General features: G+C 46.9%; 1 protein-coding gene across 4 annotated transcripts in view; it reads right to left on the minus strand.

Annotated features, from left to right (window-relative positions):
• Positions 1-15,144, minus strand: part of CYFIP2 (cytoplasmic FMR1 interacting protein 2) — a 142,609-nt gene that overhangs the window by 81,756 nt on the left and 45,709 nt on the right. For 3 of the 4 annotated variants that reach the window (XM_039460642.2, XM_010345340.3, XM_010345341.3), the window contains exons 10-16: positions 14,241-14,332; positions 12,322-12,439; positions 9,682-9,801; positions 9,050-9,175; positions 3,315-3,481; positions 2,573-2,720; positions 366-440 (exon numbers count right to left, since the gene is read on the minus strand). In XM_039460642.2, the coding sequence (XP_039316576.1) occupies positions 366-440; positions 2,573-2,720; positions 3,315-3,481; positions 9,050-9,175; positions 9,682-9,801; positions 12,322-12,439; positions 14,241-14,332 (846 nt within the window). The remainder of the gene's footprint in view (positions 1-365; positions 441-2,572; positions 2,721-3,314; positions 3,482-9,049; positions 9,176-9,681; positions 9,802-12,321; positions 12,440-14,240; positions 14,333-15,144) is intronic. The other variant, XM_039460643.2, reaches the window with a different exon arrangement.

Here is a 15,144-nt window from a genome sequence, read left to right on the forward strand (position 1 = left end):
AGATCAGAATGAGCCCCCTCCCACACCTGTTCCTGACCCTCAGCGTTTTGACCCCACTGCTGAGTGACGGCGCCCCCTTGGTGGCATGAGCTGCATTGCGCGGCCTGCCGAAGTCCGGGGTGGAAAGCGGGTTAACATTGGTACTTACACAGGAGGCTACTAGACAATTAACTCCCGCTTACAGGGTGCCTTAAGTGGGAAGGATGCGAGTGCGGTGGGGTGGTTCTCTTTGCTAATCTAGATCTCTCCACATCATCTGTGTGTGAATCTTAGGGCTGGAAGGGACCTTGAGGAGCCAGGCTAGTCCATTCCTGCTGCCTCCTCCAGAAGGGTACCCAGACCAACCCAGCCAGGCGGTGTGGTACCAGGGATCGGCAGCCTCTTCGGCCCTGTGTGCCACCAGTGGGGTGAAACAAAGCCCTCGGGGACCACTGGCAGGCCTAGGACATAGATAGGAGAGAAGGAAGAGGGGATGGGAGGGCAGGAGAGACAGGGAAGAGGGAGAGAGAGAAAGAGAGAGAGAGAAAAGCAAGAGGTATTGTATACGATGGGAAAGCCGCCGCGACTGCCGGGGGCCGCCTCTGAGACACTCCAACCTCCCAGCAACCGCGTCTGCCTTTGCTGCCTCTGGAGCTTCCCTGGGATCTTCCCCACCACAGGCCTGGCACTGACGCAGGCAGGGTAGCCACAGAAACGTGTGACCCACCATCCCTGCCACGGGGCCTCCTTTGTGGGAAAGCAGCCACGGTGGCCGTCGGTGCCTCAGACAGTCCCCCATCGGCAGCCCTGTTGGGGGGGCCGGTCTCATCATCCCTACGAGCCGAGCAGCACTCTTCTAACGACGGCCTCTCAAGTCCTCAAAGGAAGAATCCACATCTAATCTGCTGTGGGTGCTGTCTGATTTATATCCAACGCTAACTATTTGAAAAGTGGTTCCACCCATATGAGGGTGAACTCTTCTCTCACATACTCAACAGAGCATTTAATTCACCAAAACAGTCTCTATCCCAACTGTGCGAGATGCCCGTGTCTACTGTGTCCTGAAGACCCCAGAGCCCTGGGTGGGTGTCAGGAGACCTGGGTTCTTGTCCCACCTCTGCCTGGGACTCACCTTGTGACTTGGACAAGTCACTTCCCCTCTCTAGACCTCAGTTTCCCCATCCATGAGATAGGGGGAGGGCCTAGCTTTTCTCGAAGAGCTCTCCTAGCTCAGGTGGTCTAGGAGTTTATTCAACATGTCTGTGCCACCTAGCATGACCTGGTGGAGGTCAGGGGTGGGGGGATTCACTGCTGGAGACCCACCCCTCTCACTGTCTACCCAAACACTCCTTCCTCTTCTCTCTGCCTGTTGAGCCCCCTCCTCCTCCTTGCCAGTGTCTTTCGTGCCCTGTCTCCTGCTCACTCATGTCTTAAAACTTACAGAAACACCTGGAAGCCCCACTCAATATCCCCAGGACCTCAGCCCTTGATACTACACGGAACTGTCTGCAGATGCTTCCTTGGGGCATTCTACAACCAGCAGAGGGCTGTGAAGCCAAGGGGAGTTAGGATGACCCTGCCGAGAACCCTCCTCTCCGCTGCCCCAGCCCCCAGCACAGACACAGACACACACACAGGGAGAGGGGTAGGGGCGTGGGCCTCAGATGGTCCATCCTGGGTGATTCACAGCAGAGAGAGGCTTAAAGGTCATGGGAAGTGAGGCCTGTGAGACCCTTAAACCTGCAATGAGAACCATCTACTCTTTTTAGTACCTCGAAACTATTACCAGAAACTACGTATCCTTAAGCAGGTAGCAGGGATTTAACTAAGATACCCAGATTATTGACTTTTTTCCTGTGATGTTATGATTGCTCTGGATAAGCCAGGGTTTGAGGCCAGGGTTCAAGGCCAGGGTTCAAGGCCAGGCACTGTGGCAGATCTGCTTGTGCAGAAGCTCTGGCTGGCAACTCTGTATTTCCAAATACTAGACTTCCTCTAAAGGGACAAGGGCTTTTCCATACTTGGCACTTTTGGAAGGATGTGGAACTAAGGGGTATTTTGTTAGTAACACAATCTCATCCAAAGTTTCCATTTTACAGAGAAGATAATCAGAGCTCAGAGAGGTCAAGGTGCTTGCCCAAGATCACACAGCAAGTCAGAGGCAGAACTTTTGGGGGAAAGGGCCAGGGCTTATTAAAGAGGGACAGGATAGATGCATATAGATTCCATTTTAAACTCCTCCTGCACTTTGGAATGTATACTTCATAGGACTAGAAGATAGCCAGGCTCGGTGGATGTGGTATTATCCCCATTAGCCAGGTTAAACAACTGAGGCACAGAGAGATCTGTAACATGCCCAAGGTCACACAGGTATCTAGGACTAGAATCCAGGTCTCCTGAATCTTAAGCCAGTGGTCCTCCTTTCTATCTCAAAAACAAGATGGCAGAATAAGTAAGACCAGAGCAGCCACTCAACCCTGCCCCTCCTGACCAATGCCTCCCGGCCTCACTGCCCATGGCCAGCCATGATGATCTACCACAGCCCGGCTGGCCTCTGAGTCAACGCAGCTGGCCCGTGCCTGGAGCCACTTACCTGCGTGCTGGACGGCCCCACAGCACGCCGGGGCACCTTGATGTCAAATCCACCTTTGGGGTCCTTCTCCCCTCTCAAGCATGGGTCATTGGGGGGCTCTCGCCCTCCCTCCCAGTCACAGATGGTCTTTCGAATTGCCTGTAGGACACTGGGGAAGGAAGAATGAAGACGCAGACCAGATTTCACCACTGGACAAAGGCACCGCAAGCTTGTGTTTCTAGGGCCCACGGTGTCCCAGGACCACCCGCATTTGAATTCTTGGGGTGCTTGTGAAGATGCTTTTTCTGCCCCCATGCCAAAATTCTGGTTTAACAGATTTAAGGTACACTCCAGAAATCTGTGTTTAAACAAGTATCCCACATGGTTCTGATGTCCAAGGGATGTCTAAGAACTCAGCTCTGAGCCCATCAAGTGAGACAGAACTTGAGTGAGGTAAGATGTCTATTTCATCATCCCAACAGGCAACGGGTAGCATTATAATCCCCATTTTACAAATGAGGAAAACTGAGGTTTGGAGAAGGTCAGTAACTTGACTGAGTTCACACAGCTAGACAGCAGTGGATATGGACTTCAAACCCAGAGATGAAGGCCTAATTTATGCCAAATGCCCAATCTCCTAAAGAGCCCTCTGGAGCTTGCTGGAAGGACCCGTGTGTGTTCAGTGGCTGAGTCAGTACATACTCTCTGATGGGTACCTTGCACGCTTATGTCTGATAGCTCCTAAAGGCCTCTGAAAACCCACCTGATGAGGACGTTCTTCTTCTTCCGTACCGCCTGCCGCAGGGGCTCACGCAGCGTCACCTGGGCGAAGTCCTGCAATGCTGCATAGATGGTGTTCCTGATGGCCTGGTTGAAGACGCTCTCCATCCTGCCCATGAGCACCTGCAGGCCTTTGATCATGGCGATCACCTGGGCAGGTACAGGCCAAGGGTCAGTTTCGCCATGTCCAGCACATCAGCTGTCTACTACCCATCACCACCTTGCCAGGGGAGGCAGGGAGTGAGATGTCATCACCTCGCCAGGGAGGCATGAGGCCAGTGCTACTCAAAGTGCCAGTGCATGGCCAGGTAAGAAACGTGTGCCAGAATGTACATACATCAGCACTCTGCTTCATTCCTTGAGAAAGTCTTGCTATAAAACACCAGCGGTTTCTGGCTGCTTCTAGCAGCTCAACTAACAGCATTCTTTGCAATGCAACTGATTTTCATCCTGACATGAGCTCCCGATGTTGTTGCTGACTGCTGACAAATGGTAGCTGGCCCATGGGCCACATATTGAGCATTTTAAGTAGCGCTCTGGCTTTTGAAGGCCTCTCCATAGACCAGGAATATCCACAGACAATGTCAAATAGAACTTTTTTACTACAAAATTTTCTAAAGAATTCTTACATCTGTTTTTGAAACCATTTGGCCAGTTGCTGCTTGAGTTTACAAAATCAAAATCTCTTCTGCAGAAGTCATGGGGGAGTGTGGGGAACATTCCCGTGTGAGACCCCTAAAAGGCGTGAGTCTCACTATATGGTGAGTTTGATCCCAAACACAGTTTCCTACTGGAGGCAGTCGAGCTATCCGGAAATATAGGAACTGAAAGATGAATGATCAGTTTCTAATATCAACCACAATATCGTTTTGGGCCTAAAACTATGCGTTGCTGCTAGACCAAGTGACCCCCTACCGGCAACCAGTTCCTGCTTTTAACCTTTTTATGACTTTAAGAATAAGCCTTAAACCTTACCTGACTGCCTTGTACCCTAGATAATGGTTTAACTGTCGATATTTGCAAAGCAAAATGCCACCAAAAGGGATGGCTTTGATTTCTGACTCAGAGATTCCTGAATGGGGAAGTTGAGTTAAGTTGAGTCAGGAGTAGACAAAGGAGAATCCAATTAAAAGATATTCTGATGAGCAAAACCAAAAAACCTTTTCACATCTCAGTTCTAAAACAAGGTCAAACCAGAGATACCTGCAGCCAGGAGGAATAATGTTTGGATGTAAACAAGCTTTGTGAATAATGTTTGGATGTAAGCAAGCTTTGTGAATAATGTTTGGATGCAAACAAACTTTGTGATTACAGGAAATTCTGTTACTTTTTACAACCACTGATCGCATATCTGACTTCTCTATTGTATAGGCCATATGAGGCATACATTTGCATTCCTCTTACTATGACTTAAACCAGAGCCAAGAAAGTGTATTTATTCCTGGCCTTTGAAAAATAAAATTTGCTGTTTAGGCACAGCCTATCAGCCCTCCAGACGCCTCGCTCTCTCTCTCTCTGTCTTTATTATTTTTCCAGATGCACTCCCTCTTCCAGGTATTGGGACCCTCTTGCAGGTCGAGAGACCCCTGGGCAGATGTGCCTACCCATCCCGGACGGTCCCCGACAGGGGAGAATGCCTCTGCTCTTCTATTTCCCTTCTCCTTACCCTAACTCACTTACCTGTTTGGAGACACGAGGATTCAGGCATGTGTGATGAGAGGAGCCTGGCCTGTCCTTGGCTCTCTCTTTTAGGACCAGCCTGACTGCGAGCATGTGGCCTCCCTTCTAGGTTTCTGGCCACTTCTTACAGTTACCATCCCCTGCCCATCCTGAGGAAAGGAGGCAAGTATCTATGCAGCTGCTTTGCCTATTACCCAGTGGCAAGTTTAATGAGATGTAGGAGGCATAGGAAGACTGGTGTGAGCTTGGGTGAAAGCCACATTCTCTAGTCCAGCTTTATCAGCAGTAAGTCTGAACCTTTGATTCCACTGGCCTCTGACATTAATTTCTCAATTGATTCAGAAGGCATGTGGCAGATCGTCCACTTCACAACTGCCACACATGTCAGACCCATAATGGCAGGGTTCCACCTTCTACATCAGACTGGAAACACACAGGACAAGGTGCAGCTATGCTGTGCACGCCCAACTGCCAGTGTCTGTGCCCATGGTGGGCAGATGAAGTTTTTGTTGAAAATGAACAAATAAATGAATGAATAAGCTTAGACCCTAAGCCTCTCTCTCTTTTTTTTTAATCTAAAACTTAAAGGAAGAAAAAGAACATTTTTAGATAGAACTGGTATGAAAACAACACAGGAGGTGATGGTTTGCACTGGCACCAAGAGTACAACAATTTTGTTGGCGAGGAGCTTTAGTGCAGAGAAATAATGGGAGAGAAGCATTAGAGGACTGTTAGGTCATAACAGAATCTGGGCTACTGGCTACACATGTAACTAGGAGACACTAGGATAAAGGAAGGAGCAAGTAATAAAGATGTCTCAGAGTAACTCCGAACACAGAGGAGTGGGCAGGCCTGTTGGATCTAACGGAAAATCGTTGCAACTCCAGACAGAGCAAAGAGTTCTTAGCTGAAACCCCAAAATCATAAACCACCAAATAACTGATGAATTGGACTTCATCCAAATTAAAAACAGCTACTCTTCAAAAGGCACCCTTTCAAAAATGAAAAGGCAAATTACTGACGAGAAAAGAATATTGGCGCCACATACTTGACTGAAGACTTGTAATCTAAAATGTGGAATGAATTCTTACAGTTCCATCATAGGAAGACATAAAGCTACTTTTTAAAAAATGGGCAAAAGATCTCAATACTTCATAGAGGAAGATACGTGAATGGGATCCCAGACAGGAAGGAGGTAAAGGGAATTCCCAAGGTAATAACGAGGAGAATCTTGGATCAGCAGCTGGGCTGCTCTAGAGACAAACCCGTGCCAGATGGAAAGAAGATGGCTCCAGGAAAACAGGAACACCAAAACTCATCAAATGCTGACACGGATGGACTGTTTTGTAAGGAGTTGTACAGTTTGTTGGTATGTTGGGGGTTGCCTTTTTGAGGGACTCATAGAAAACAAAACAAAACAAAGCATTGCAAATTCTATGAAGAACAAAAACTTGTACAAGAAAATAAATGTATTCACATTAGATCGTGCGGCTCAGTGATGGATGACAGTTACTTGGTCGTAATAATAATAAGGTAACTACTGATTTTACCAAAAGGTGTAGAATTACCACTATGGAAGACGAGGGAAGGACACTGGGTGTGTTGCGGGGATGGGAGGCAGGAAGGAGAGAGCTATACCTCATTCCCCGAAGTAGAAAATGTCGTAAATTGAAAAACTAAGAAATAGTCTCATAAGCCTGTTAGAACTAGGGAGATAAGTACCACAAGGAATCACTTAACAAGTCGAACGGCATTTCCTATTTGGGGACTCAGAATGGAACGGCATGGTGCAGTTAAGTTACTACTTTTACTTCGTTTTATTATTAAAGGCCACACTGAACTACTTTTCAATTTTTAAACATGTTTTATGAATGCGATAAAAATGATACAACCTCTCAATGTATAGCCAAGCAAGGACCAGAAGGAAATACAGTGACATGCTCTTGATGGCTGTGTCTGGATGACAGCAGGAGGCTGTGGCAAGGCGAAGGGAGGAGTGGGGTTGGGGGAGCACCTTCTAAATCACTTACAGTGCCTGTGCCTCCCTTTTATTAAGGAAATAAGTGCATAAATCGTTTTACAAAGTTGCATTTACCCTCTGACTGTCTCACTTTAAATAGGCTTGAGGATGACTTTGTCTTCTAGTAACGAAGGCTGCAAAACTTTCTTCCAGGTTGCCCATTAGCAATGGAAGTGCCAAGAGGTTCGGGACCACTCAGGACAATGTCAAGTGGGATTATGATTTTTCTCCTTTCTGAAATTATGCCACTGAGCCTCAGTCCTTTAATATGAAGCTTGGAGAGAAGACGCTAACCTCTTACATTTGTATGACCCTTCAACTTCTCAGGGCCCATCTACATTCATTACCTTATTTGACAATTATTGTTTGATTCTCCACAATAACCCTGGGATGGGGCATGGGAGAGATTATTAGCTTCATTTTACAGGTAAGGAATCTGAGGGTCTGAGAGCTGAAGTGACCAGAGGGCCCAGGGGGAGGAACCAGGTCTCTGATTTCTAGATTAGTCTCTTGTAGGTTTCAAATGATCCTCAAAGAAAGAGCTGTCACTCACAATCTAGTATAAAAGAAGTTTCCTCCCAAATAGGAACATCATTTTGTAATCAAGCAAAACACAATACAAAAGGTTATAAATCAGACAGTCCTGTTTCCAGAAATTACTACTGTTCGTGGTTTGGTATACAATATATTTATGTCCTTCAGTTTGGGACAAATATAGAAAGCATATTGTATTTTGGTGTAAGTGGAATCATTCTACATGCTGTTCTGTTTTTGGTCTAAATGTCTATATTTGGATTTTTATTTTGTGTGTTTTGATATATATATTTAGATATATTACATATTTCTTTATGTATTTAAAAATATCTTTTATGTGTATATGCATATTTATTTCTAGATATAGTTTTGCTTCTTCCCTATAAGCATTAAAACTACAGACATGCTGTTCTTTAACTGTTTCTTTTTTAACTTAATGACATACTGAGCACAGCTTTCCATGTCGGTATACCTGTTTTACTTTTATTTATTTATTTTTGGGACAGCCTCAGTCTGTCATCCAGGCTGGAGTGCAATGGCACAATCTTGGCTCACTACTGTAACTTCTACCTCCCAGGTTCAAACAATTCTCCTGCCTCAGCCTCCCGAGTAGCCAGGATTATAGGTGTGCACCTCTATGCCCAGCTAATTTGTTTTTGTATTTTTAGTAGAGATAGGGTTTAACCATGTTGGCCAGGCTGGTCTCAAACTCAGGAGACCACCTCAAGCGACCCACTTGCCTTAGCCTACCAAAGTGCTGGAATTACAGGCGTGAGCCACGTATACCGCTTTTAGAGACTGCATAGTATGCAATGATATAGCTGAATCTTAACTTACATACCTGATTCCATATTGAAGAACATTTGTTTCACATATTTCGGTATTATAAACAACACTGTGATAAATATCCATGTACATGTATCTCTGCAGAGTTGGCTTAATTCCTTGGGATTTATTCCCAGAAGGACTTGGCCAAAGGGTATGCACATTAAAAACGTGAGTACATGTAATCAGATTGCTCTCATAGAAAGCCTATAAAATGTAGACTGACCACTAAAGACACGAGAATGTCTATTTCTCGTACTTTAACCTGCGACATGCATCGCCCATCTGTCAAATCTCCGCTATCCTGATTGGTAAAGACTGCATCCCATCTTATTCCAATCTGTGGCTCTCTGACCGCCAACCAATTTGGGCATTTTTCATACCTCTTTTAGCCATTTGTTTTCCTTCTGTTTCTTCTGCTGGCTTCTTGGTGCCCATTTTTTTAGAGGAGTGGACATTTTTCTTCCAGGTTTTAAGAACAGAATGAGTTTCTAATCCATTCCGAGTAACAGAATAACTTCTGACAGATTTAGATGGGAGGGCAGGGAAGAGCATGGAGATTCGGGTGACCAATGCTGTTTTCTTGCTCAGAACTACTCTGAAACCACCACAGGCTGCAGTCTCAGGGAGGGAGGGAGATGCAGGAAGTCTGCACCTACCTCAACAAAGGCAAACTTTTCCTCACTGGTGTAATTGTAGCGTGTGGCTCTCTCGTATTCCTCTGCGGTGCCAGGGCAGTCCTTATTGCAGAACTTGTCTGTGGGGTGAACCAGCTTCCAAGAGTACTGGGGAGAGTGGGAACAAAGCAAATGTCCATCAACTGATGCATGGACAAACAGAATGCGGTGGATCCACGCAATGGAATATTATTCAGCTGGAAAAAAGGAATAAAGTACTGATTCATGCTACAACATGGAAACACCTTGAAAACATGCAAAATGGAAGAAGCCTGATACAGAAGACCATGTATCATATAATTCTATTTATATGAAACATCCAGAATAGGGAAACCTACAGAGGTAGAAAGCAGATTGCTTAGGGCTAGGGAGATGAGAGGGGAGATAACACAGGGCTTCTTTTTGAAGTGATGAAAATGTTCTATATTTGACCGTGGCTATACAATTCTGTGGCTATACTAAAAACCAATGAACCTACACTTTAAATGGGTAAATGGTATTGCATGTGAATTTTAACTCCATAAATCTGTTTAAAAGAGAGTGCTAGGGAGAGATGAAGGCAGATTCCAAGGAAAGGGAGGTCAGTGTGAGGCCCTCTGCCCTGGGACACCTACCACCTCCATGACGTGGGCACTCCACTTGGATAGAAGCTGCAGACCCCGCAGGGCCAGGTCGAAGAGCTCACGATACTCCTCGTCTGACTTCTGGCTGTCCAGCCCTGAGCCCGTCACCACCTGGGGAGCATCAAGTGTCATACTCACCATCTCTGCACCTGACACTTTTATATGTTATCTCATTAATTCCAAGAACACTGCAGGGAAGGGCTATTATTACATCTCCTTGACAGATAAAGTGAAGCTCAGACAAGTGCCTTGCTGAAGGTCACGTGGTTTATAAATCACTGAAGGCTTGGGTTCAGGCGGTGATGCCACAGCCCTACTCATAATCACCCTGGAGTATCACAGGATGGCACCTTTCAAACTCTTGATTGCACTCACAGTAGGAAGTGCACACTGTGTAGAAACTCAGAACATACACCTACATAGAGCTACCAAATATATGTATGCAACAATATGTTTTTCTTTTTTTTTTTTCTTATAGAGACAGGGTCTCACTGTGTTGCCCAGGCTGGTTTCCTGAGCTCAAGCAATCCTCCTGCCTCAACGATATGTTTTACAAAGCAGTTTTACTCTTAATATATAGGATTCCTTCTGATTTTCTATTTTATATTTATATAAAAATGCTAATGACAAACCACTAATTTGATTTCACAACTCATTAGACATGGCTCACTGATTGAAAGGCAATGGATAAACATCTGTATATCCCACAATGACAGAATATGTGTGTATGCACACACATACTGTGTGTGTATATATACACACACACACACACACACACACACACATACACAGCCAGTCCTCATTACTGGTGGATTCTGTATTTATGAATTCCCTTACTGGCTAAATTCATGATGATTTCTCAGTCGTTTGCAGACATGTGCCCACTCCCAGCTGAAGTTGGACAAAGCGACTCTGCCTTCTTGTTTCAGCTCTCACACAGTAAACAACTATCTTTTTTGAAGTGTATTTAGTGCCATGTTTCCTCTATTTTTGCGCTTTTTACCTGCAATTGCTCAATTTAAAATGCCCTCCCCCTACCCCAAGCTTAGGGCTAATATGCTATGTAGTGTTCCTCTGTGCAAGAAAGCTGTAATGTCTTATGCAAAAAAAATATATCTTCTAGATAAGCTTCGTTCAGGCATAAGTTACAGTGCTATTGGTCATGAGTTCATGAATCAACAATAGAGATCACATAAAATGTCTTAAACAAAAGTGCTTATAAAACAAGGTTAGATATTGACCAGTTGATGAAAATGTGACCAGAGGCTCACAGGGCTATAACTGAGATTTCTTCTTGGAGCAATGATTCAGTATTTGCTAATTCAGAGTTCATGGCCACTTTATAGAAGTACTGTGAAGAATGAGAATTGACATGTATGGAGCATATGATTTTAAAAAATATCTTTGACCAGATTCATTCTTAGACCACACCAAAATCTGAGTAGAATTAAGAGCTCTGGCTGGGCGCAGTGGCTCATGCCTGTAATCCCAGCACTTGGAGAGGCTGAGGCAGGAGAATCACTTGAGTCCAGAGTTCAGGACCAGCCTGGGCAATTTGAGACCCTGTCTCTATTTTTATAAAAGAAATAAAATATTAAAAAAATTTTTTAAAGAGTTCTAGCACTCAAAAGAAGTTATTCCTGTAACTTCAGTTCAACTGATTGGTACCTATGTTTAGAAAGCTAAGGTCTGGGCTTGACCTTGGTCCCCTGGGCCACAAATCTGATGGCCACAAGTCCTTGCATTTGTCAGACTGACCCCACTTCAGATACATTGCTCTGTGATCAAAGGCATCTCCTGGGCTGGGGTTTGGAAAGTGTAGTCATCATGGCTGCCGGCCACATGGTGGAAGCAGTGAGCACACATGGGTCAGTGCACACTCACCCACAAGTGCTACGTAATAAAGGAATCTGCGTCAGGGACCAGTGTGTATCAAACAGCATATTCATTTATTAGAAAGGTGTGTATGGAATGAGAACCAGAAGGATATCTAGTCTTAGTTGGTTCTGGGATGGTAGGATTTTATGTGATTTTTCTCTCCTTCGGCTTATCTGTGTTTTTTCCTGAGGTTTGAGCACCGATCAAGTCTCCATTGGAAAAAAAAAAGTTTAGAAAAAATGAAATGAAATGTAATTATTGGGATTAGTGGAGATTTTTATGGCCTTCATCTGCCCCTAAGTATATTACAGATCTTTGTTACAATGATCATTTATTACTGTGTAGTTTAAAAATATTTAGGTAACGTTATGAGTACAAGTGTTCTGTCTGCTTGCCATCCAGGGTGGAGGTGATTGGCATCATTTATCACGTACAGGCAGAACTAACCATCACCAGGCTTTTATTGTCTTCCATATCTTTTAATCCTCTCAATGAACCTTACAGGATAGATACTGTTGTCACCCTGATTTCACAGATAAGGAAACTGAAGCAAAGAGATCCTGAATAATTTTCAAAGAGCAGCGGCACCACCAGAATTCGCCCGTCTGCCTGGCTCTAAAACCCATGCTCTTGGCCACTTTACCCTCTTGCCTCCCTCCTACTCTCCCGTGGGTCTATGTTCTTTCCTGGCTGCTCCTTACCCCATCTGGCCCTGGGCCCATGGGCCTGCATCCCAGCACCCTACATGCTCACCTCACTGTTGCTGTAGCGAGCGAGCTCGGAGATGAAGCGGATGTGGTCATCCCGGATCTGAACCATCTGCTCGCAGATATTGTACTGGGGGCTGATGCTGCTCTGGGTACACGTCCACCTGGGTAGAAAATTATGGGGTCGGAGAGGGTCCCAGTCTCAGGCACCTGGGTGGGACAGGTATTAGCTGCTCCTGGTGCTCAGTCCATGTGGCCAAATACCGAGGGTGACACCACATGGTATCCCAGCAGCCTCAGCAAGAGAGCCTGCTAAGTCTAACACTGCGGAAGCTTCAGGCCTAGTGGGACAGTCCTTCCTCCTCTTCCTTGGGGCTGGCCTCGTCTAGGACCCAATTGCAGCCCTTCCAGACACCTGGTCCACAATACTTACCGGTAACATGAGAGGAGAGGGATCACCGCTGCTCTAGGGCTACAAAGGGCTGGATCCGAGCACGGAAAAAGCAAGGTGGGCAGCCTCCAAAACCAGCTACCTGCTCTGACAGCACAGACACTCTGGGGCTGAAGCTGGCTTTGGGGGGCCTTTGGGCTGGGACTGCAGAAATCTTAGTGTGTCTATGCCTCTTTTCCAACAGTCCCCTGGCAACACAGAAGCACGCTGGTGGTGAGGGAAGCCAGGGTCACTCTGAGACTTGGGGGTGGCCCCTCCCTCCACCCGCCCTCTCTACCTCTCGCCCCCTTCTCTCCTCTCTCCACCCTCTTTCCTCCTTCCCTCTGCCTCTTTGCCACTCCTTGCGAAGAGATGTCATTAGGAAAACCATCCTAAGTCAGAGAGGAAATGACTGAATGAACATCTTCACTCTCCATCCCCAAGAGAAAAACGACCACTCCCTTCACCCTCTTCTACCCTCAGGTGCTGGTGACCCAGCAGACAGACTAAGCATGAGCACCAGACAAGGCAGAAAAAGATGCTGGGGAGAATTTACTCTTCCAGAAGGGGCCCTGATATGGTTCTCACAAGAATGGCAGAACAGTGACAGCCTTCCTCAGGCTTCCCTTCAGTATTACTCAGAGAGCTATCCACGGAGAGGGGAGCACATGGCCCCTCACACCCTGCCCTGGTCACTCCCCCAGCCTCTGCTCCCAGCCAGCTTCAGCTGGTAGAGAAGTCATGTGGGGAAAAGTGAGGAATGAGCTCAGTATTCTCCATTCCCTGCGTTTCCTGCAAAACCCCCTCACACGTTAGCAGCCAGAGGGTGATGAAAAGACTACATTAGCTTTCCTTTGGGACACTCAGTTGCAGGGGCTCCAGGTGGATGCGGTTCAAGGACACTCTGTCCATGTTTTTTTAAGATGCTAAGACACTCGCCCTTGAGTAAAGGATGGCTGGTTCCCCTCTGTGTGGAAAAGCCACAACTTTGGGCAAGATGCACACAGAAGGACCCTCCTTCACAGCCTCAGAGACCAAAGGGGCAGCCGAGGTTGGAGCCCCAACTTCAGTGAGGCACTGACACCCCAGGCATTTGCATCGATGACCTAGCATCATGGTTTATAAAGCGACCGAAGGTGAAGCTGCCCGCCCACTTCACATCCACTCCGCAAAGTACTGAGCGCACGGTCACCTAACCTGAGAGGATCGGCGTGAGAAGGAAAAAACGCCACCTCTCCACACTGGACCACTGAGGACTGGCCACTCCTCCAGGGAAGGAGGTGGACTCCTGCCGTCCTGCTGGGCTGGACAAGGGGCATGGCTATGCTCTGAGCCCTTTTGAACCTGGCAGCAAAGGGCGGATACAAAAGGGCTCCGAGCACCCTCGTGGCTCCCCTCCGGCCGGCACCTGTGTTCTGATAGAATCCACCTGCCCAGGGCTCTGGGGAGGGAGGAGGGGCTGAAGTGGCCCCTCGGCTCCCTGCCCGGGCTGGGCATCCTCGCGGGAGCCGAGAGACATTACGGCAGGCACTCACTTGGACTTGTTCTCTTCATAGTGAGCACTGGTCTTAATGTATCTGGCCAGCTCTATCTGCATGTCGCCGAAAAGGGGCACCACCTGCAGCTGCTGCAAAGGAAGCAAACACAGCTTGTGAGATGCCAAGGAAGGGCTGGGGCGGCTGCCTTTGCTGCCACCCCACTGGGGGAGGCAGGCCTGTGTGTGTGCCTGGGGGATGACCTCTAGTTTCTGCTTCCAAGGATGCTACCAGCTGACTCTGAAAACCAAAGGAGCCCCAGCCAGGGTGCAGATCCTCCCGACTCCAACCAACTCTGTGTTCCAAGCAACAGAGCCTAGAAAGGGAAAGTAACTTGTCCAAGGTCACTCAGACAACGGCATGGGTGAGGCCGAGGACTGGACAGCTGCCCAGAGCAGGGTCCTTCCCGCTTGAATCTTCCCCAGCTTAAAACATCCTTGCTGCTATGAATTCTGGGCTAGAAGCAGGTGTCTGAGTGCTGTTGGTCTTCCAGAGAAAGTCTGTACTTTCAAGGTAATTAAAACCATAATCATACCTAACACCAGAGGGCAGACAACTCCTAACCAAAAACCAGGGCAAATGGCGGGGAGGCTGGTGTTTCCTGTGTGCGTCACCTGCACTAGGGACTACACCAACCACTTTAAAAACAGTATCTCAAGCCATACAATAGCCTGTGAAGTCTGTACTATTATTATTCCCATTTCAGAGAAAGAAGAAACTGAAGCTTAAACAGCCTAAGTGATTTTTCACGAAGACCAGGTAGAAGTCAAGAAGCCAGGATTATATAACCCAGGGCTCTGAGTCATCGATGTAACCCCAAACCCCACTGAATCCTCCAGGGAACCCTACAGAGCTCATACCCTTGGTATTCATATTTTTCAGACTTGGAACTCAGTTTCAGGGT

Source organism: Saimiri boliviensis, chromosome 20 (genome assembly GCF_048565385.1).
Source record: "Saimiri boliviensis isolate mSaiBol1 chromosome 20, mSaiBol1.pri, whole genome shotgun sequence".
NCBI classification, from domain to species: domain Eukaryota; kingdom Metazoa; phylum Chordata; class Mammalia; order Primates; family Cebidae; genus Saimiri; species Saimiri boliviensis.